The sequence below is a fragment of the Chiloscyllium plagiosum genome, unplaced genomic scaffold (genome assembly GCF_037043375.1).
Source record: "Chiloscyllium plagiosum isolate Xiang-an unplaced genomic scaffold, Cpla_swu_hap1 HiC_scaffold_4, whole genome shotgun sequence".
In the NCBI taxonomy this organism is placed as follows: Eukaryota; Metazoa; Chordata; class Chondrichthyes; order Orectolobiformes; family Hemiscylliidae; genus Chiloscyllium; species Chiloscyllium plagiosum.
Window position 1 is genome coordinate 145,795,011 of NW_028270142.1, and position 24,750 is coordinate 145,819,760.

At 41.4% G+C, this 24,750-nt stretch overlaps 1 protein-coding gene across 2 annotated transcripts in view; it reads right to left on the reverse strand.

The window, feature by feature from the left end:
• lama3 (laminin, alpha 3) overlaps positions 1-24,750 on the reverse strand; it is a 376,808-nt gene that overhangs the window by 287,122 nt on the left and 64,936 nt on the right. For both annotated transcript variants that reach the window (XM_043687604.2, XM_087986754.1), the window contains exon 3: positions 9,010-9,127. In XM_043687604.2, coding sequence (XP_043543539.2) covers positions 9,010-9,127 — 118 coding nt within the window. The remainder of the gene's footprint in view (positions 1-9,009; positions 9,128-24,750) is intronic.

Sequence of the window (24,750 nt, forward strand, 5' to 3'; positions counted from 1 at the left end):
CAACTTGAACCTATGTTCTCTAGTTTTGGACTCCCCTTATCCTGGGAATAAGACCTGGTCTATTTATCCTATCCATGCCCCTCATGATTTTATAAACCTCGATAAGGTCACCCCTCAGCCTCCGATGTTCCACGGAAAAGAGCCGCAGCCTCTCCCTGTAGCTCAAACCCTCCAATCCCAGCAACATCCTTGTGAATCTTTTCTGAACCCTTTCAAATTTGTCAAGTATTTCTTATAGCAGAGAAATTAATGCAGTATTCTAAAAGCGGCCTCACCATGTCCTGTACATCCACAACATGATATCCCAACATCTATAACAAGGAATCTGTAGGATCTCCATGTGCATCCTATCCACACTGGAAAAATGACTGTCTGGCCATTGGAAGACAAAGGTGCTGTTTGTGATCGCAGACAGGGGTAAGTGGGGAGGAAGGGCATCTCCAGAAGAGACTGAGGAGAAGCTTCTATGCACATCATCGCCTCCCAATGGATGCCTGCTGACACTACCCCATCTCTCAATGATGAAGAGGCACCTGGAATAAAGTCAGCCACCTTTCCATAGCAAGAGCTACAAGCAGATACAAGTCGGTTGCATGGTTTAAGCATTAAAGAATCTGATGTAGTTACTGAACATTTATAAAAGAATAATAAAAAGTCTTTTGTTCAACTACATTGGTATCAGAGGGAATTTCTTTAACTTGAGCAATAATTTAGGTTGGAATGAACCATCATTCAATAGGGTATCCAATTCTAATGTTAGAACAATACTCACAGTGTATAAATCAGTTATAAGTCAGCATTCCATACTCTGCTGATACTGGAAAGTGTGCTGAAATACATTTAGTTCCAAATAAACTGAAAGAGAAGAGATGCACCACAACAAAAGGCCAATTATCCTTTCTCTGAACTATCCAGGCTCCCAGTATGTTGGCTGTATTATCTGACCGTAACACTTTCTTGGTCCAACCAGCTGCAAATACACATAATTGTGATTTTGTCTTCTATCTCAATAACTAGACATTGTGGCCAGGAAAAGGACTGAAAAACTCCACATAGAAAAGATCCTTGTATTAAGGAAAGTACCTACAGGTACAAATTTCTCTCTCACTGTGCTATTGACTTTAATGCAGTTTTACTAGAATGTCTAGTAATAGAGCACATAATTATTATGAATTCCTTTACTTTGAAGGAAGAAACAAAGTGTGTTTCACAGCCTCAGGATGCTCCAATGTTTCACAGTCAATGACGCACATCAAATGCTGATTGAAACATACAAGATTCTTAGGGGACTTGATACAGTACTTATAGAAATATTGTTTCCCCTTTGGGAGAGTCTAGAAATAGAGGACATTGTCTCAAAATAAGGGACTGTACATTTCAAACAAAGATAAAGAGGAATTTCTTAGAACATAGAATATAGAACAATACAGCACAGATCAGGCCCTTCGGCCCACGATGTTGTGCCGAACATTTGTCCTAGCTTAAGCACCTATCCATGTATCTATCCAATTGCCGCTTAAAGGTCACCAATGATTCTGACTGCCACTCCCACAGGCAGCACATTCCATGCCCCCACCAATCTTTGGGTAAAGAACCTACCCCTGACATCCCCCCCATACCTTCCACCCTTCACCATAAATTTATGTCCCCTTGTAACACTCTGTTGTACCCGGGGAAAAAGACTCTGACTGTCTACTCTATCTATTCCTCTGATCATCTTATAAACCTCTATCAAGTCACCCCTCATCCTTCGCTGTTCCAATGAGAAAAGGCCTAGCACTCTCAACCTATCCTCGTACGACCTATTCTCCATTCCAGGCAACATTCTGGTAAATCTCCTCTGCACCCTCTTCAAAGCTTCCACATCTTTCCTAAAATGAGGTGACCAGAACTGCACACAGTACTCCAAATGTGGCCTTACCAAGGTCTTGTACAACTGCAACATCACCTCACGACTCTTGAATTCAATCCCTTTGCTAATGAACGCTAACACACCATAGGCCTTCTTACAAGCTCTATCCACCTGAGTGGCAACTTTCAAAGAGCTATGAACATAGATCCCAAGATCCCTCTGCTCCTCCACCTTACTAAGAACCCTACCGTTAACCCTGTATTCCGCATTCTTATTTGTCCTTCCAAAATGGACAACCTCACACTTGACAGGGTCGAACGCCATCTGCCACTCCTCAGCCCAGCTCTACATCATATCGAAGTCCCTTTGCAGCTGACAACAGCCCTCCTCACTATCCACAACTCCACCAATCTTCGTATCGTCTGCAAATTTACTGACCCACCCTTCGACTTTCTCTTCCAAGTCATTAATAAACATTACAAACAGCAGAGGACCCAGAACTGATCCCTGCGGAACTCCACTTGTAACTGGGCTTCAAGCTAAATATTTACCAACTACCACCACTCTCTGACTTCGACCGGTTAGCCAGTTCTCTATCCAACTGGCCAAATTTCCCACTATCCCATGCCTCCTGACTTTCGGCAGAAGCCTACCATGGGGAACCTTATCAAATGCCTTAAGAAAATCCATGTACACTACATCCACTGCTCTACCCTCATCCACATGCTTGGTCACCTCCTCAAAGAGTTCAATAAGACTTGTAAGGCAAGACCTACCCCTCACAAATCCGTGCTGGCTGTCCCTAATCAAGCAGTGTCTTTCCAGATATTCATAAATCCTATCCCTCAGTACCCTTTCCATTACTTTGCCTACTACAGAAGTAAGACTAACTGGCCTGTAATTTCCGAGGTTGTCCCTATTCCCTTTTTTGAACAGGGGCACAACATTTGCCACTCTCCAGTCCCCTGGTACCACCCCCGTTGACAGTGAAGGCGAAAAGATCATTGCCAACGGCTCTGCAATTTCCTCTCTTGCTTCCCACATAATCCTAGGATATATCCCGTCAGGCCCGGCGGACTTGTCTATCCTCACGTTTTTCAAAATGCCCAACACATCTTCCTTCCTAACAAATATCTCCTCTAGTTTACCAGTCCATTTCACACTCTCCTTATTCAACAATACGGTCCCTCTCATTTGTAAATACTGAAGAAAAGTACTCATTCAAGACCTCACTTATCTCTTCCGACTCAATACACAGTCTCCCACTACTGTCCTTGATCGGACCTACTCTCGTTCTCGTCATTCTCATGTTTCTCACATACTTGCCAAAGATTTTTTATGCCCTCTCTTAGCTCTCCTAATCCCTTTCTTCAGCTCCCTCGGCTGAACATAGTAAGTCATTTGATAAGGTTCCCCAGGTAGGCTTCTGCCGAAAGTCAGGAGGCATGGGATAGTGGGAAATTTGGCCAGTTGGATAGAGAACTGGCTAACCGGTCAAAGTCAGAGAGTGGTGGCTATCCTGTATCCCTCCAATGCTCTGTCTGAATCTTGTTTCCTCAACCTTATGTAAGCCTCCTTCTTCCTCTTTACAAGACATTCAACCTCCCTCATCAACCAAGGTTCCTTCACATGACCATCTCTTTCCTGCCTGACAGGTACATACATATCAAGGACACGTCGTATCTGTTCCTTGAAAAAGTTCCACATTTCAACGACATCCTTCCCTGACAGCCTTTGCTCCCAATTTATGCTCCTCAGATCCTGTCTTGCAGCACCATATTTACCCTTCCCCAATTGTAAAACCTACCCTGTTGCACGCACCTATCTCTCTCCATAAACAAGGTGAAAGTCACAGAATTGTGGTCACCATCACCAAAATGCTCACCCACTAACAAGCCCATCACTTGTCCCAGTTCGTTACCAAGTACCAAATCCAATATGGCCTCCCCTCTGGTCGGACAATCTACATACTGAGTTAGAAAAGCTTCCTGGACACACTGCACAAACACCGCCCCGTCCAATCTACTTGATCTAAAGATCTTCCAATCAATATTTGGGAAGTTGAAATCGCCCATGACTACTACCCTGTGGCTTCTGCACCTTTCCAAAATCTGTTTCCCAATCTGTTTCTCCACATCTCTGCTGCTATTGGGGGGCCTATAGTAAACACCCAACAAGGTGACTGCTCCTTTCCTATTTCTGACTTCAGCCCATACTACCTCCAAAGGCAGATCCCCCTCGAACTGCCTTTCTGCAGCCGTTATACCATTTCTAATTAGCAACGTCACCCCCCCCCTCCTTTTTTACCACCCCCCTAATCTTACTGAAACATCTGTAACCAGAAACCTCCAACAGCCATTCCTGTCCCTCTTCTATCCACGTTTCCGTGATGGCCACAACATCGTAGTCCCAAGTACTGATCCACGCCTTAAGTTCACCCACCTTATTTCTGATACTCCTTGCGTTGAAGTATACACACTTGAGCCCATCTCTGTGTCTGCAAGTATTCTCTGTCAGTGCTACCTTCTCCACAGCCTCCCTACATTCTTGGACATCCTGAAAAACAGCTAACCTACTTGCTGGACTACAAGTCCGGATCCCATCCCCCTGCCAAATTAGTCTAAACCCCCCCCCGAAGAGTGCTAGCAAACCTACCTCCCAGGATATTGGTGCCCTTCTGGTTCAGGTGCAACCCGTCCTGCTTGTACAGGTCCCACCTTCCCCAGAATGCAGTCCAATTGTCCAAATACCTGAAGCCATCCCTCCTACACCATCCTTGCAGCCACGTGTTCAACTGCACTCTCTCCCTATTCCTTGCCTCACTGTCACGTGGCACCGGCAATAACCCAGAGATGACGACTCTGTCCGTCCTAGCTTTTAGCTTCCAGCCTAATCCCTGAGCTCCTGAATGACCTCCCCACCCCTCTTCCTACCTATGTCGTTGGTGCCAACAAATCATCCGAGAGTCTTGCCCATGTCCACAGAACCACCTGTCTGTCCCTCTAACTATAGAGTCTCCTATAACTAGCGCTCTCCACCTCTCCCCTTTTCCCTTCTGGGCCTCAGAGCCGGACCTCATGCCAGAGACCCGGTCACTGAAGCTTACCCCTGCTAGGCCGTCCCCCCCAACAGTATCCAAAGCGGTATACTTATTGTTGAGGGGAACGACCACAGGGGATCCCTGCACTGCCTGCTTCCTCCCCTTCCCACCTCTAACTGTTACCCAGGTTCTCTGGCGTAACTATGTCCCTGTAGCTTCTATCTATCACCCTCTCAGCCTCTCAAATAATCCTTCTTCTCTCAGAAGACAGTGAACCTGTGTAATTCTTTACCAGAGACACTGTCAAGGCCACGCCATTAACTATATTCAAGGCTAGACAACAGATTCTTATTCAATAATGGAATCAAGGGTTATGAGGAAAAGGCAGAGAAATGATGTTGAGGATTATCAGATCAGCTATGATCCCACTGAATGGTGAAGCAGACATGAGGGGATGAATGGCCAACTTGATCTTATGGTCATATTTGTACACAATAAAATCCCACAGAAACATTCAACTGCAATGGCTCAGTGGTGGTCTAGTAGCTCAGTGGTGGCACAGTGGCTAGCACTGTTGCCTCACAGCACCAGAGACTCGGGTTTGATTCCCTTGGGCAACTGTGTGGAGTTTGCACATTCTTCCCGTGTCAGCATGGGTTTCCTCCCGAAGTGCAAAGATGTGCAGGTTAGGTGGATTGGCCATGCTAAATTCCATATAGTGTCCAGGGAAGTGCAGGTTAGGTGGATTGGCCACGGGGAAAATGCAGGGTTACAGGGATAAGGTAGAGGAGTTGATCTGAGTAGGATGCTCTTCAGAAGGTCAGTGTGGACTCGATGGTCTGAATGGCCCGCTTCCACACTGTAGGGATTCTATGATTCTAACTACTTTACTGCTCATAAATCATAAAGAAACAAAAAAAAGCTGAAGCTGCCCAGGAATGTTTTCTCCTTATTAATTGTAATTTTAAAGGAAAAATGTGATTATTGCATATAATATCTGTTTAATGAGAATAAATCAGATGACAGGACAGAATTTGAGTATTGATGAAGAAATAAAAACTATTGAAGAATCTTTAAGTCTTGCATTCATCAGGACTGAAACAAAGAAGGAAGCAGCTACTTATATGGCAAGAAAAAAGGGTAGTCATTGGACAGCAAGGTAATTCTGCCTCGTCAGGGCGTTGCCATGGAAAAATCACTGGGGAAGTATCGTTCTCCTGTTTAGTGTATTTCAAATAAAGCTCAACGTCTGGGCATGTTCCTTTTCCAGGCCAGGTGCCTGCCTATGAATATATACAATGTCTAGCAAGTGTAAGTGAACCACATTGTGTGCCCATCTGATAATTTTAAGTCGACACATTATAGAGGAAGTATTGCAGACAGAGGTGTAAGGTGATGCATCTTGAGTTTAAGTTTGATTTGAATTTGAGTTTGATTTATTGTCAGATGTACTGAGATATAGAGAAAAGTGTTGTTTTGTGTTCTTATACACACAGACCGTCCCATACAAAGTGCATCAGAGTGACAGAACAGAGTGCAGAATAGATTGTTACAGCCACAGAGAAGGTGCAGAGAGAGAGATCAGAGTTATAATTAGAGAGGTAAAATGCAAGTGGAAAGTGCACAGTAAATGGCAGGACCCTCAGAAGAATTGATATACTTTAGGGATCTTGGGGTGCATGTCCATAGCTCCCTGAAAATAGCAACACGAGTGGATAAGGTGGGAAAGCAGACATTCGGCATGCTTGCCTTCATCAGTTGGGGCATTAAGTATAAAAGGTCGCAAGTCATATTGCAGTTGTATAAGACTTTAGTTTGGCCACCTATGGAGTATTGTGTGCAGTTCTGGTCACCACACAATAGGAAGGATATGGAGACTTTTGAGAGGATGCAAAAGAAATTTACCACAATGTAACCTGGGTTGGAGTGTACTAGCTATAAGGAGAACTTGAACAAAATGTGATTATTTGCACTACAACGTTGAAGGTTGAGGAGTGATCTGACATAAGTATATAAAATTATAAGAGGCACAGAAAGGATGGGTAGTTGGGAGTCTCTTTCTCAGTGTGGAAATGGAAAATAGTAGGGGATATAGGTTTAAGATGAGAGGGGAAAGGTTTAAAGGAGATAAGGGAAGCTTTTTTACGTAGTGGAATGCACTGCCTAGGGATGTTGTAGAAGCAAACATGACAGCAACATTTAAGAGGAATTTAGATACATGAACAGGCAGGAAATAGAGGGATATGGACCACATGCAGACAAATGGGTTTCTTTTAGAATGGCATCATGCAGCAAAGACATGGTGGGCTGAAAGGCCTGTTCGTGCTATATTGTTTCATGTTCAATGTTTCCTATTGTTACACTTCATTTCCCTTGAAAAAAAACTCCATTTGCCTTCCCCTTCTCCCCAGTGAACTTGGACGCTAGCTTTTTGTAATTCACATAACTCTGGAGTACTTTGGATCACCACCCAATCAGGTTTACTCTGGTAATTGGCTGGGACATTTAAATTTATGTTCCACCCAAAACCTCCATTTAAAGTCACCAGATCCAGGTTTGCCCTGTGTTAGGGTGGCAAAATCTGAGCTCAATATTTCATGTCAATAATGAAAGATCTTTGAACAAGACATTAATTCTTCTCCAAAGAGGCTGCATGTTTCCAGCATTTTGTTTTTATTCCAGGTGCCTAGCATTTTCAGTATTTCATTTTTTGATTCAGCCAAGAACTTCAAGTTGAACTTTGAAGAACATATAAAACATAGAACATTACAGCGCAGTACAGGCCCTACGGCCCTTTATTTTGCGCCAACCTGTGGAACCAATCTGAAGCCTATCTATCCTACACTATTACATTTTCATCCATATGTTTATCCAATGTTCATTTAAATGCCCTTAAAGTTGGCAAGTCTGCTACTGTTTAAGGCAATGTGTTGCACACCCCTCCTACTCTCTGAGTAAAGAAACTACCACTGACATCTGTCTTATATCTATTACCCCTCAATTTAAAGCTATGTCCCCATGTGTTGGCCATCATCATCTGAGGAAAAAGGTTCTCACTGTCCATCCTATCTAATCCTTTGATTATCTTACATGTCTCAATTAAATCACCTCTCAACCTTCTTATCTCTAACAAAAACAGCCTCAAGTCCCTCAGCCTTTCCTCATAAGACCTTCCCTCCATACCACCCAACATCCTAGTAAATCTCCTCTGCACCCTTTCCAAAGCTTCCACATCCTTCCTACAATGCAGTGATCAGAACTATGTGCAGTACTCCAAGTGCGACTGCAACAGAGATTTGTACAGCTGCAGCATGATCTCGTGGTTCCGAAACTCAATTCCTCTACCAATAAAAGTTAACACATCGGTACGCATTCTTAACAACCCTATCAACCTGGGTGGCAACTTTCAGGGATCTATGTACATGGACACCGAGATCTCTCTGCTCATCTACACTACCAAGAATCTTATCAATAGCCCAGTACTCTTTACTCCTGTTGCTCCTTCAAAGTGAATCATCTCACACTTGTCCACATTAAACTCCATTTGCTACCTCCCAGCCCAGCTCTGCAGCTTATCTATGTCCCTCTGTAACCTGTAACAACCTTCAGCACTATCCATAACTCTATCAACCTTAGTGTCATCTGCAAATTTACTAACCCATCCTTCTATTTCCTCATCTAGGTCATTTATAAAAATGACAAACAGCAGTGGCCCTAAAACAGATCCTTGCGGTACCCCACTAGTGACTGAACTCCAGGATGAACATTTCCCATCAACCACCACTCTCTATCTTCTTTCAGCTAGCCAATATCTGATCCAGTCTGCTACATCACCCTTGATCTCGTGCCTCAGCATTTTGTGGAATAGCCTACTGTGCGGAACCTTAAAAAACGCTTTGCTGAAATCCATATCCACCACATCAATCGCTTTACCCTCATCCACCTGTTTAGTCACCATTTCAAAGAACTCAATAAGGCTTGTGAGGCATGACCTACCCTTCACAAAACCATGTTGACTATCCCTAATCAACTTATTCCTCTCTAGATGAAGAAACTAGTTTGTAAAAGCAAGAACAAAATAAAGTAAAATCCCGAGGTAAAAACATGTGAGACTTACGAGCGAAGTACTGCCATGGACTGTAGGATCTTCCAAAGTCAACTGATCTCTCAAGCACCCAAAGGTCAGGACGTGGAGAATTAGCAAACTTTATAAGAATATAAGCCACATGGAAAAGCTGTTAAGAAGACAAATGATTTCATTAATATTAATATAATAGGTCCTGCAATCAAAAATATTTATACATTTGATCAATTTGCTAATCAAAAGGAGTTTGTTTATCATGTACGTACTTTCATTGTACATTATATTTGAGTTTTATCAGATGTTTAAAAATTGAAACATCAATTAATTTCAGATCCAGTAAGATAAAGTCTTTTGTAATTTCTATTGTTTTTTGTACCACTTATTTTGTTGATTAAATCATTACGGATTATAGAGTTCTCTGTCAGGCTTCGGCTCAGAATTTATATATAAGCTGTGTTCCCTGAGCAATATAAAATAATTGGATGTTCACAATCTGTTATCGTGCACCAGCTTTCAAGGTAGTGTTCAGTCTCGAGTTAAAACAGTTATTTTATTCTTTTGGGTAACATTACAACAAGGAAGTAAAGGAAATTTCAAAATATGCTGAGGAACTTCACATTAACAAATGTCATTAGTACAGAGAAGGATTCTGACAAAATACTGGAAGGCTTTTACAAATATGTATAGTGAGCATGTAATTGACAAATTAACTTCAATGCAATATATCACATTTTGGTAGGAAGTATAAGGAGGTCACGTATTGTATGGAAATGTGTCTGTAGTGCTAACTAATCTTTGATTAGAAATTGTTCATTCTGGTCACACAAACAGTACAAAAAATTCACAAATATATTAAGAGAACAGTACTTATTACGATCAATTAGCCATCCTGTGGGTTGAAAGTTGCCACTAAATTTTGAGATTACGGAGAATTAAAATAGGAGAAGTGTAAAATGAACAATTGGTGGACAATAAAGTAAGACAATGGAATCTACTAAATGAATTTGAGTACATTGACACTGTGTTACTGGAAATGATTTACATAGTGGAAAGTACAAATTTCAACTTACACAGCAATTGCAGCTTGAATCTATTTAGTGGCTTCATTGTATTATATATTCAAAGGCATTTCACTGGTCTGGTATCAAGCATGATTTGACACTGAGTCACATAAGGAGGTAATGGGACAAATGATCAAAAGCTCTTCTAAAGAGATCAGTTTTAAAGATCACTTTGAAGAAGGTAAGTTGGGTTTTTTTGATTCATTCATGGAACGGAGGCATCACTGGCTAGGTCTGCATTTATTAGCCATCTGTAACTTCCCCTTTATCTGACTAGTTTGCCACATCATTTCAATAAGACATTAGGGACAACCACATTGCTGTGGACCTGGAGTCACATGTAAAAAACAAGGGAGAGGTTGCCAAAGTCCCAAGCGACCATAGGGTTGCTTTCTCCTTCGGAGAAGATGACTGGTGGTAGTTTGACCTGAGGGTCATCACAGCTCAGGCAAGGGGAGAAACACAGAAGAAGAATCTTTCATGATAATCTCAGCCAGTGTGAGTCCTATGGGTATCACAGGTAAACCATACCGAAATTCTTCTTGAAAGGAAGGTTCTCTTGTCTTCCATGTGAACCAAGTGGATTTTTATTCCAGATTTTTATTGAATTCAAATTTCTGTTAAAGTCATATTCAAACCCATGTTGCATTGGCCTGGGGTTCAGGATATTATTTCAATGACATTACCATTATGCCACTGCCTCCCCAGCTGGAAGTGGAGAGGGTTATGGAGAAAAATTGCAGAGGTTAAAGCCTCATCTTCAAATCCCTCCATTGCTTTGACTTATCATCTTTCCAGATTTGTATGTTGATCTATTTCCAACTAAGCCTCCTGTAACTGTACAGTAGTCCGCACAAAGATTTTTCCCATGCTTCAATTAATGGATTTTCCAGGGATTTGGTCTTCCATGTGATACAATGGCCTGTTAAATCATGTACAACATCACATTTGAGAGCATCCTCTGAGAGGTCTTTTTGTTGCAGTATTCATATTTATTTTCAGGAAACAAGCCAGCTGAATATAAATCAGCTTACAAGTTTTGGCAGTTATATCATTTTTTTTAATGCATGGGGTCTGGGCGTCACTAGCCAGCCAGCATTTATTGTCCATCCATAGTTGTTCCTGAGAGGGTGGAGGTGTGCTGCCTACTTGAACCGCTGCAGTACATGCCCTTAGGGAGGGAATTCCTGGATTTTGACCCAGTGACACTGAAGGAACGGTGATATATTTCCAAGTTAGGATGATGAATGACTTGGAGGGGAACTTACAGATGGTGGTGTTCCCATATAGCTGCTGCCCTTGCCCTTCTAGATGATAGTGGTTGTGATTTGGAACGTGGTATTTATGAATCTTTGGTGAATTTCTATTGCGCATCTTGTAGATAGTACACACTGCTGCTAGTGAGTGCCAGAGGTGGAGGGAGTGACTGCTTGTGGATGTGCTGCCAATCAAGCTGCATTGTAATGGATAGTGAATTCCTGATAAAAGGCTTATGCCTGAATCATCGGCTTTCCCGTTCTTTGGATGCTGCCTGACCTGCTGTGCCTTTCCAGCGCCACACTTTTTGACTTTGATCTCCAGCATCTGCAGTCCTCACTTTCTCCTTGTATGGATGGTGTCAAGCTTCTTGAGTGTTGTTGGAGCTGCACTTATTCAGGCAAATAGGGAGTATTCCATACATTCATGACTAGTGCCTGATAAATGGTGGTCTTAAATTTTTCCAGTGAAGCTAAAGGCTAATGTTAAAAACAGCACCAAATCTTTTAATTGGGCAGTATACAGCCTTCCACATACAATAATGAGTTCAATAAATTTTAGATCATGACTGAGGCACCTAATTTCACCAAAATCAAGCTTTACAGCAACATTTTCATTTCCTATAAATTCATTATTTGTTTATTCTCCCATTTCTATCCCATTTTGCATTGAGCTGTCATCTGAAAAACTGCAATGTCTTCAGTACTTTTGACGCTCATCAATAAAACAGATGAGCTGTTCATTGTCCCAGAATCTAAGAATGATTAAAGGTAAGGCTAAGTTGAGTTTATGAAGGTATCTCTTTGCATAAGGGAACACACAGGATGAATACTGTAAATGGGCTCCTCATGTTCCTATGCTCCAATGTTCCTTAGCTTCAATGTTCATAAGACAGCTTTAACATTCTGTTTCTTTCTCCCGCAGACAGACAATATCGAAGTGTCTTGTTATCCAGAGCTACTTGTCTAATGTATCTCACAGCTATAGAAATAGAAATCTCATTTTACAACTGCCCTTGAAATGTCCAAATGTAATCCATCCCACATCAGACTGACCTGTGTATGTCAGTCAAATGTACATTCCTATTGATACAGCTATTAATAGTACCCAACATTCATTCATTTTTATTTTCTTTTACAGTTATGGTAACATTGCTTAGGCTTTATGGGCTGCTTATCAAACTTGGAGAGCAAATGTTATGTCACACTTACAGTTCCCAAAACATAAAAGCTTCCTGTCCTCTGAAGAAGGGACTTTGTTGCACGGAGAATACAATAACAGTACAAGAGGAGGGATGCTGTTCCAGCATGATTTTCACGGGAATGAATGATCATTACAGGTTCAACAAATATTTATTGTATCTTCAATAATATTTGGTGGTACATTGTATGAAGGCTGCTATTGAGCCCTGTTTTGCAGTGCTTTAATGTAAATGTGATTTCAACAATGGAAAGATTATCCATAAACGTCAATATGGCCACAATGCAGGCACAGACATAGTTTCTGTGATGTCAGCTGGCTGCAACAGGGCAGATCTATACATGTGCCGACAATGTCATCAAGTTTAATGCACAGTGATATCACCCACTGACAGGGTAGGGCTGGGGCCCCAGGGGAGCAAAGACGAAGACCGGTGCAGGAAGTGGGATGGGGGGGATGTCTGCAACAAGAACAGGGGTTTGGTCAGAGTGGGAGGGTTGACCTACACTGAGAGAGGTAAGGGGACTGGACTAGGTGTGGGGGCAAGTGGGGTTGAAGCCTGCAGAGAAACAGGAGGGGGGTGGGGAGATGTCTGGTCTGGGACCCCATGCACCTATCTTGTTTTGTTCATTTTGTGCATTAAATTTTTATTAAGAGATTATTTTAAACTCTGAAGAACTTTTCTAAACACTCACTTCCTATAGAGCCATATTTGTGATTAACTGTTGCTTTCCATCACTTATCAACAAAATTAATTTTCAATTTGCATATGTGACCTCTTTAAACCACAATTGGTGGCATTTATATAAATCATAACTTTCAAACAATGCAATCACCTTAGTATGAATTTGTGAACTGTTTATAAACACTATTTCTCTATAAAGGTTTATGAAAGGTGTAAAAATTGTGCCTGTGTATTTTCCTGTATTTTTAATTGAAGACTGAAATGTTAAAAGAACTGTTTCAAAACAAGCATTGCTAGAGGATTACTGCATGTTTTGAAAGCAGGTAACCTATAATTTCAAGCGCTGTTTAGACAGCTGCTGGTTCCATTTGTAGTTGAAGTGTGACTACACATGAGCTGGAACTGAAAGGTTATGTACTGATGGAACCTTGGTTGGCAACAAGCAGTTGACTGACAACTGGTCACTGATCCATAGACCAATGGCAAAAGCCTTTTGCCTACCATCAACTGTGTGATTGATCCTGTGGTAGTTGAACAGCTGAGACTTTGAGCAAGATACAAGAAACCTTCAGATCTCCACCAGCTCAGGAACTCTCTCTATTTCCTTTAGTAAAAGCCACTTTAAACCTGAAGAAAACTAGTTAGTATTACCTTCAGCAGTTGAAATAAGATGAGAATTAAGTCAGAGGCATTTCATAAGTGAATTAGCCACCTTGTGCCCCTTATTCAAAAAAAAATTGAGAAGCAGGGTTCTGATCAGTCCAAGATCCCAGCAGATCCTGTGAACAGAGATTACTGAATTTCCTTTCCAGTTTTTCTCTCCATCCATGACACCCATGATCTTTGTGTGTCCGTGTGTGTGTGTGTGTGTCTAGGAATTTATAATGTGATTAGACATTTAAATAATAGTGTTAAATTCATAATTGTTAACACGTCATTAGAGTCCATTTATTTGTACTAAATAGTATTCCTTATTAAGTACAGAAACCTGGTCCATGCTTTCTATTAAACTGGGTCTGAAAGTCAGATAAATTGGGGAATTATATAACTATTTTAAAAGAACTTTTATTTTTCTGGTGACTGCATAAATATTGCATCTTTATTTACAGTCTGCAACTGCAGCAAGGCATGACAATATTTAAGGGTCTGTCTGGGACGGATCTGAAACAGAAAGCACGCTAGCTTTCGGAGCGTCGCTCCTTCATCAGGTGATAGTAGAGGACTCAATCCTAAAACACAGAATTTATAGCAAAAATTTACAGTGTGATGTAACTGACACGCACACACACTCCCACACTCACACATGCACCCCCTCACAGACTTAAGACACTCCACACTCACTACACACACACATATACACTCTCTCTCACACTCACAACCCCCAACCCCGACAGACACACCCACACAGACAGACAAAGACCCACATGCACACATATATTTTGTGGTGTGAATTTGTACTTGCAGAGTTACATTGTACTTTGCTCAAAAACTGCATGAATTCATGTAAAACTCCGTTATCTCACTTTTTAGATTAGAATCAATCTAAAACATCATAGCATAGACAGAGAACACCGGGGGCTAACACCTTCAACATATTGTCTAGCTATCACCCATTGTTACAGCTAACCTGAAAATGCAACTTTTAAAAAAAAGGTTTTGTGATTTACACATGATAGGAGTGAAACTATCATGGTATTCAAACACATGTAAGACTCAACAGACAATCAAAGTATTTTTCAATGTATAATTTCAGTTACATCACACTGTAAATTTTTGCTATAAATTCTGTGTTTTAGGATTGTGCCCTCCACTATCACCTGATGAAGGAGCGACACTCCGAAAGCTAGAGTGCTTCCAATTAAACCTGTTGGACTATAACCTGGTGTTGTGTGATTTTTAACTTTGTACACCCCAGTCCAACACCGGTATCTCCAAATCATGGATAGGATAAACACACAAAGTCTCTTCCCTGGTGTGGGGGAGTCCAGAACTAGATGGCGTAGGTTTAGGGTGAGAGGGTAAAGATATAAAAGAGACCTAAGGAGCAACGTTTTCATGCAGAAGGTGATACGTGTATGGAATGAGTTGCTAAAGGAAGTGGTGGAGGCTGGTACAATTGCAATATTTAAAAGGCATTTGGATGGGTATATGAATAGGAAGGGTTTGGAGGGATATGGGCCAGGTGCTGGCAGGTGGGACTAGATTGGATTGAGATATCTGGTCGGCATGGACGAGTTGGACCGAAGGGTCTGTTTCCGTGCTATACATATCTATGACTCTATGACTCTAATAAGGGAACTCTCATAGAAACCTATAAAATCCTAACAGGATTAGACAGGGTAAATGCAGGAAAGATGTTCTTAATGACCAGTGAGTCCAGAACCAAGCGTCACAATTAAAGGATGTTGGGTAGGCCAGTTAGGAATGAGATGTGGAGAAATTTCTTCACCCAGGGCCTATAGAATTCTACACTGTAGAAAGCGGTCAAGGCCCAAACATTGAATATTTTTTTAAGAAAGAGACAGATATTATTCTTAAGGCTAAAGTGATCAAGGTGTATGAGCCAAGAGCAGAATCAGCATACTCAGCCATGATCATACTGATTGGCAGAGCAGACTCAAAGGGCCAAATGACCTATTCTTGCTTTTATATTCTATGTTCCTAGTTGTCTAAATGGACTGCAATGATTCAAGAATGTAGCTCACAACCACCTTATCAAGGACAATTAGGGACAGGCAATAAATGCTGGCCCAAGGTATGCCCACATCTCAAGAATGAAATGAATATTTTCTAAACTTGTTTTCTTCAGATTTAAATGGACTTTTACCTGGAGAAGAGAGAGTCAGCTCTAAGCTGGTAGAGATCTGATATCAGAGTGGTGCTGGAAAAGCACAGGTCAGACAGCATCCGAGGAATAGGAAAATCAATGTTTCGGGCAGGAGCGCTTCATCAGGCTTTTGCCCAAAATGTCGATTTTCCTGCTCCACAGATGCTGTCTGACCTGCTGTGCTTTTCCAGCACCACTCTAATCTTCACTCTGATCTCCAGTATCTGCAGTCCTCACTTTCACCTAGAGGCCTGATATTTTTTGTCTATCTTTTTCACTAGCCTAAGCTGTTCAGAAACATGAGAACCAAACACATATTTGTTGGCATGCAGAAGGCCTTTCTCACCGACAACTAGTTACTGATCCATAGACCAATCAGTTTCTTGCAGCCTGTGTCAAGTTGAAGTCAACAAGCCTCACTCCCATGTGGAGAAATCTGGCTTGCCCAGTATGTTTGATAAGATAGGAAGCTGAATATTAACTCAGCAAGCTGTGGAGCCAACAAGTGGTTTACCAAGGTATAAACCCACCTTATTTGGCAACTCACTGCTTCCCATTGAGAATCCCAGCGAGCCACTCAAGCTTCTGCTCACGAGATTGAGATTAACCTTACTGGACTTCTATAACAATTCTGCCACAAATTTCACCATAGTCTGTGTTACTCAGGCCCCTATAAAATTTAGTCCGTGTTTCCAATGTAGGATTTTATAAAATGGTTTTGCTTGAAAATATCTCCCTTATTGGAATGTTTTGGATGAATGTTCTAAATGTGATCTAACCAAGGACCAATGTCTTATATTGCTCTTTTTTCCAAAACCATTGTAATGCTTCACATTGTTATGATGACATTTTTATGACCATGTTAACTTCTAATGATTCTTTGAATGATTTATGTCGCCAAATCTCTCACATCTCTTCTCTATTTAATGAACTATTAATATAAAACTTTAGCAAGTACTTAAAAATAATGGGGAGGCAAACAGTGAGAAGTTAGTTGTACACATCTAAACGTGTATCTCTTCATCCCCTGAATTGTTAACTGATTTGCATATTAATAATGGTATGTATCATTAATATACTGATAGATTTCCTGGACCCATGTGTCATTATTACGTCGCCCTAAGTGCATTACTGAAGGTTTAGTAAATATTTCTCCCCTTCACCTGAATGACTGGCCTGTTAATCATTGCCTGAATTACACAATATAGCTGCAGGAGTGTTTCCATGGTTCATCACCAACCAACAAGGATCGTTATTCAATTCAACTCATATCCTGCATAATGACACTCCCTTTTCAACCAAGAATAACACAAAACATTATTTCATGTTAAAGACATAGTGAGCTTATAATGCTGTTGTAGGAATTTATAGGACAACTTACAACAAGGCTGTGATTCTATGATTCTACGGCTGATTAAATGTTTCTTTGACAAATAAGGAATAAGTAACGTATCAAAAATAAGAATGAAACGTAACTGGCAAAAACTTAACAATCACAAAATCTGTTTCAAAGCAGAGTGACAATGTGCATTCTAATACAAAAGATCCTGTTATATTTATTTTTGTAATTATGAAATATTGGAGAGCTATACATATTGGCATCTATATTAATTAGGTTGGAGTCAAAGGCCTCCATGCTTGGACCACTAACTACTTGAAAGGAATGTCAAATATTTATTGGATTAGAGTTGTGTTACTTTGATAAATGGTTCCTGCTCTTCAGCAACCCCTGCAACAATGGATTCACAGGCAGCCAAATCATACACAGCTGTTAATAGGTACTGCACTCAAATATTAATTACTGTGGTTAATGATTTTTTGGCAACAATGTGGTTTTCAGGTAACTTCATCTCCCTACTCCCTGTCTCCATTCTTAGCATCATTGCTCAGTTGGCTGGACATGTGGGTTCAATTCTTGTACTGGCTGAGGTTCCCACAAAGGTCCTGCCTCCTCAACCGCACAACCTCACCTGAGGTGTGATGACTCTCAGGTAAAACACATCACTGACTGTCTTTTTCTAAAGAGAAAGCAATCTATGGTGCCCTGGGACGACGATAGCTTTCACTTCACTTCAACAAGATCAAGATATGCAAATTATAATCTGAGGGATTAGCTCAAATCCCCAATGCTGTGCATTCAGTGATAAAGCTATACCAGACATTGGAATCCTGTGGGGTGGGAATGTACTTAGCTCACAACAAAATAATGCACTAAGCCTCATTTAATCAATATTTATTTAGCATGATTACACTGAACTTAACCTATTCCTATCTTCATGAGTCATGATTTATGATGCTATTGTCACGTGTATTTTGTAGTGGGTAAACCAGTAAAATACAGTGAAAAGTTTTTCCACTGTTGCAACAATCTAGCACCATTTTGAGTAGGTTTAATAATAATTAAAAAAAAATATTTAGCTTGAAGGTCCATCAGTATTGAGCCAACTCATCATCAATGATGCCTGTACCACTATCCTTCCTCCACCACCTCACCACAGTCTACACCAGACCCAACCATCATCAAGATCAGGGGCCATCTTTCACCACTGGCCTGATTTCCCGCCACCACCACCTCAGCACCCACCTGTATCGGACTCACCAATATCAGAGTCGCTTCTCTCGCCACTGGACCCACCTCATCAATGTCACTGTGATGCCCTTCTGCCAACATCAGACCCAACCAACGACAAAGTCATCAACCCTCAGGTGTCATCTTTCGCAGGTGAGCCTACTTCGTCATGTTGCCTCCACTGATGTAGCAGCCAACAATTCCATGGCAGGTCCCATGTTCGCCCCAGAAATGTAAGTAAGGGCTCACTCGCTGCCACCATAAGATCCACGCTGGGCCCACTCAAGCTGGAATTCCTCACCGCCCCCAATGATACGTAAATGGAAGGGAAGTATAAAGTAAGGAAAAAAAAAGACACTTAAAAGAAAAAAAACAAAAAGTGGTTGGAGCCGACAAGCCCTGGCACAGAAGCCCTACTCTTCTGACATCTTGATATCTTCTTCTGCTAGGTTCCTATTTTCCACCTAGTCTAAGGTTCAGCTCATGCAAATCTCTGCCTCCCATTTCTGAACTCATACCAATGGCAGAAATTAATGCCAACTCCAGCCCACCCTGGAGATAATTTTGGAGGTGATCTACTCGAATTAAGAGAGGTGGAAAGGCATGCAGGCTGCCTTCTAAAGTGTGATATTGAGGTTTGAACAGAATGAAATGTGCTTTTCTGATGGGCATATTATCACCCCAGTATTAGAAAAGTAGATTTTGAAATAATTCAGAATCAACACATTGGAGGTGGCCTGAAGAACCTCAGTGTCCTTCCATCTCTAGAAAACATCCAAATCTTGAGACCTGTCAGTCAATCTCTTGCAATCCTTGCTGTGTCAACTCAGTATGTAATGAACCAGACTTTATAAAAAATCTTAAAGTAAGGGAACACTTAGGAAGCAGCGATCATAATATGGTAGAGTTCAGTCTGCAGTTTGAAAGAGAGAAGGCAAAATTGGATGTAATGGTGTTACAGTTAAATAAAGGTAATTATGAGGGCATGAGAGAGGAACTGACGAAAATAGACTGGAAGCAGAGCCTAGCAGGGAAGACAGTACAGCAAAAATGGCAGGGGTTTGTGGGTAAAATTGAGGACACTGTACAGAGGTTCATCCCCAAGAAGAGAAAGATTATCCGGGGAGGGATTAGACAGCCATGGCTGACAAAGGAAGTCAGGAAATCTATCAAAGAAAAAGAGAGAGCCTATAAAGTGGCCAAGAGCACTGGGAAATCAGAAGATTGGGAAGGCTACAAAAACAAACAGAGGATAACAAAGAGAGAAATAAGGAAGGAGAGGATCAAATATGAAGGTAGGCTAGCCAGTAATATTAGAAATTATAGTAAAAGTTTCTTTCAATACATAAGAAACAAACAACAGGCAAGAGTAGACATTGGGCCACTTCAAACTGAGGCTGGAAGCCTAGTGATGGGAGATAAGGAAATAGGACAATTTAATAAGTACTTTGCATCAGTCTTCACAGTGGAAGACATGAGTAATATCCCAACAATTAAAGGGAGTCAGGGGGCTGAGTTGAGTATGGTTGCCATTACAAAAGAGAAAGTGCTAGAAAAGCTTAAAGGTCTTAAAATTGATAAATCTCCTGGCCCTGATGGGTTACATCCTAGAGTTCTGAGGGAGGTGGCTGAGGAAATAGCGGAGGCGTTGGTTGAGATCTTTCAAAGTCACTGGAGTCAGGGAAAGTCCCAGATGATTGGAAGATCATTGTTGTAACCCCCTTGTTCAAGAAAGGATCAAGGCAAAAGATGGAAAATTATAGGCCAATTAGCCTAACCTCGGTTGTTGGTAAAATTCTAGAATCCATCATTAAGGATGAGGTTTCTAAATTCTTAGAAGAGCAGGGTCAGATTAGAACAAGTCAACATGGATTTAGTAAGGGGAGGTCGTGCCTGACAAACCTGTTGGAGTTCTTTGAAGAGGTGACAAGTAGGTTAGACCGGGGAAACTCAGTGAATGTGGTCTACCTAGACTTCCAAAAGGCCTTTGATAAGGTGCCACACAGGAGGCTGCTGAGCAAGGTGAGGGCCCATGGTGTTCGAGGTGAGCTACTGGTATGGATTGAGGATTGGCTGTCTGATAGAAGTCAGAGAGTTGGGATAAAAGGTTCTTTTTCGGAATGGCAGCTGGTGACAAGTGGTGTCCCGCAGGGTTCAGTGTTGGGGCCGCAGCTGTTCACATTATATATTAATGATCTAGATGAAGGGACTGGGGGCATTCGAGCGAAGTTTGCCGATGATACAAAGTTAGGTGGACAGGCAGGTAGTACTGAGGAAGTGGGGAGGCTGCAGAAGGATCTAGACAGTTTGGAGGAGTGGTCCAGGAAATGGTTGATGGAATTCAATGTGAGCAAATGCGAGGTCTTGGGGAAAAAAGAATAGAAGCATGGATTACTTTCTAAACGGTGAGAAAATCCGTAAAGCCAAAGTCCAGAGGGATCTGGGAGTGCTAGTTGAGGATTCTCTAAAGGTAAAAATGCAGGTTGACTCCGTGATTAAGAAAGCGAATGCAATGTTGTCAATTATCTCAAGAGGGTTGGAATATAAAAGCACTGTTGTGCTAATGAGACTTTATAAAGCTCTGGTTAGGCCCCATTTGGAGTACTGTGTCCAGTTTTGGTCCCCACACCTCAGGAAGGACGTATTGGCACTGGAGCTTGTCCAGCGGAGATTCACACGGATGATCCCTGGAATGGTAGGTCTAACATATGAGGAACGGCTGAGGATCCTGGGATTGTATTCATTGGAGTTTAGAAAATTAATGGGAGATCTAATAGAAACTTACAAGATAATACATGGCTTGGAGAGGGTGGACGCTAGGAAATTGTTTCCGTTAGGCGAGGAGACTAGGACCCGTGGACACAGCCTTAGAATTAGAGGGGGTAAATTCAGAACAGAAATGCGGAGACATTTCTTCAGCCAGAGAGTGGTGGGCCTGTGGAATTCATTGCCACAGAGTGCAGTGGAGGCTGGGACGTTAAATGTCTTCAAGGCAGAAATTGATAAATTCTTGATGTCACAAGGAATTAAGGGCTACAGGGAGAATGCGGGTAAGTGGAGTTGAAATGCCCATCAGCCATGATTGAATGGCGGAGTGGACTAGATGGGCCGAATGGCCTTACTTCCGCTCCTATGTCTTATGGTTTTATGGTCTTATCCACACTGCAAGCAGTGCTATGAATGTAAGATGGGAATGGTGAGTTTGGGTTTTGAATGCCTCAACAAGAAATACAAAGAGATGAGACCATCTTGGAAGAGTTATGGAATTCCTTGCGATACAGGGTGTACCCTCCATTCTGCCAGAGTTTGCAAAAAGAAACTTCTTGTATTTGGCCACTTTCTACCATTCAACTGTATGACAGCAGTTAAGGTGGAATTAAACAGTTGATTAAACAGTAAAGAGCTTCAACAGACTTAAAGACAGCCAGGCTAGTGGGGCTCATAACCATACATGATATTATGGGAAAATAGTCAGGGATGAGCAGGAAGGTAGTGATCTGGCCACCCATCTCATGTTAAATGCTCATCTCCATCCTTCTGTCAAAACATACTCAATGGGGATTTGGGTGAGGTACATAAAACCCAGGTTAATATCCTGTTCAGGGCTTAGTGTTGTTTAAAGGGTTAGCATAATTTCCTTGCTTTTCTATTCTATTCTGCAATGTCTTTAAGTCAAGAATCCAATGCGTTCTTTTAATAACCATCACAACTATATCTGCCATCTTCAAAGATTTGGGCACAAATATCCTAAAGCCTATTCCTGAACCTGTTACCTTTTTTTAAAATTGCTCTTCCTCATTCTTTCTGATGAACTCGTTCACATTCTTTACACTTGCCATGTGTTTGTTTATTTCACCACAGCAGACCACTTGCTCCACAAGTAGATCATGACTGAAATAACTCCTCAGAGGCTGGTATCCCATCACCAAGTCACCCTTTATTCACACAGGTACAGTCCTTGATACTGCTTCGGAGCCAGCTTTCAGAGTGAACAGGATGTCTAATACTCCTGATCTTGATTTTTTAAATTAAACAATACAGTTTACAAAACACTTAACATTAGCAGCTGTGTACAAAGAAACAACAATTTTACAAGGGAGAGGAGCCAGGCCCCGTTCAACCAGTTTCCAGGGAAATGAGGACAAACCTCAAATCCCAAATACTCCTGATCTTCTCTGTCAGACAGGGCTCCCTGATTGGACCAGATTAACAGCCCCAAACAGGAATTTATATTCTATGAGGTCCACCTGGCTGACCTCATTACAATCACTACAATGACAAATAGCTGAACTGGGACTGTGACTATTGTCAGACTATTGCCCACATACTGAACTGCTGCTCCGAGAAACATCTTCCAAAACTTATTTCTAGTTATGACTTCCGCATCCAAGAGAATCATAGCCAGAGCCTTCACAATTTTACTTGTCCTAATTGCCTGAGCAACCTAGGATTGGATAACTATTCTACACCGAACACTACCAAGCTTTCAAATAACTTGGTCTATAGAAGCTTTAAGCGTTTATATAAAGATATAATTTTAGGCAGCAAGCAAATATTTGCAGCCAATGAAGCTCAGTTTGTACCTGTTTCACACTAAAATCATGAGAATAGATAAAATGGCACATACAGCTCAATCAATGACTGTTAGCAGTGGAAAGGTGGAGAGTGAGTTCATCCTGCATTACAATATTGATATCTGCTATCAGGAACTGGAACTGGCTTAATTTAGCCCTCATGTGTCAGTAATTTTTTAAAAAACTTAGGGAAAGAACAATGATCTTGAAATTCCACATCTTATTGAATAACCTATCAATGAATTACATAACAATCAAATAAACCTCGCAATACTTAGTGATGTATGAAGTTCTCTGAAATAATTCTGAAGCAACATCAACTTACATTGATGAAAAACTCATTATTGAAAAACACCCCACAACACTTTGCAGAAGTGGTATTAAAAATGGATACTGTGCCAAAGAATGCCATGCTAGGAGAGGTGACAAAACATGGTCTTTAAGGAAGGCTCTGGATGTAAGTGTGCTCACTGACCTTCCAGCTCAGCGAGCAAACCTACATCCAAAACCTCAATCTGAGCTACAAACCTTCTCAAAACTCGTTAAAGAAGGTCTTTAAAAATGGACAGAAATTTGGAGAGGCCTGTTGGTCCAGTAAGATTATGGGAGCAAACTGGAAAGTGGAGTTGAATTCATTAGCAAAACAGCCATGACTATATCAAATGGTAAAGCAGACTCAAAGGGCTGAATGGCCTACTCCTGCTCTTAAGTGCTATGTTTCTATGCCAGCAAGAATGTGCAGAACGTGGTGTGGGACAGTATATACACAGTGGAGTTTTGAATGAGTTGGATATGAAAGATGGAAGACCTTCCAGGACCTTATAGAGGTTTACAAAATTATGAGGGGCATGGAAAGGATAAATAGAAAAAGTCTTTCCCCTGGGGTCGGGGAGTCCAGAACTAGAGGGCATAAGTTTAGGGTGAGAGGGGAAAGATATGAAAGAGACCTAAGGGGCAACTTTTTCACACAGAGGGTGGTACGTGTATTGAATGAGCTCCAGAGGATGTGGTGGAGGCTGGTGCAATTACAACATTTAAGAGGCATTTGGGTGGGTATATGAATAGGAAGGAATTGGAGGGATATTGGCCAGGTGCTGGCAGGTGGGACTAGATTGGGTTGGGATATGGACGGGTTGGCATGGACGGGTTGGACCGAAGGGTCTGTTTCCATGCTGTACATCTCTATGATTCTATGACAGCATTGGATACTGAAATGTAGAGGTGAAAACAAGGCAAGAATAAAGGGTTCTATGATAGATAAGTTGATGAGATCCAAAGACATATGGAGATAGGTCCTTGGGTTGGAGAGAATAGGAGGCTTCTGAAGAAAAATAAAGGTGATTTATAAATGCAGATCATCTTTTTTTTTCTTTTGTGTGAGTAGCCCAGAAAGAAATGTGTCCCCAGAAAAATATTCTTTCCAATAACTAGTCAAGACTTGCAACGCAACCTTGCTAATACAACAACGTTAATTGAGAATGAAATATACACTGTCACCTAGTGGAAAACTCTTGGTATTGTAGCTGATTCATGATATACAGCAAATATCTGAAAACGATGAGTATTTTCCAGCCAATTCTTTGACTCTTATATACCTTGAA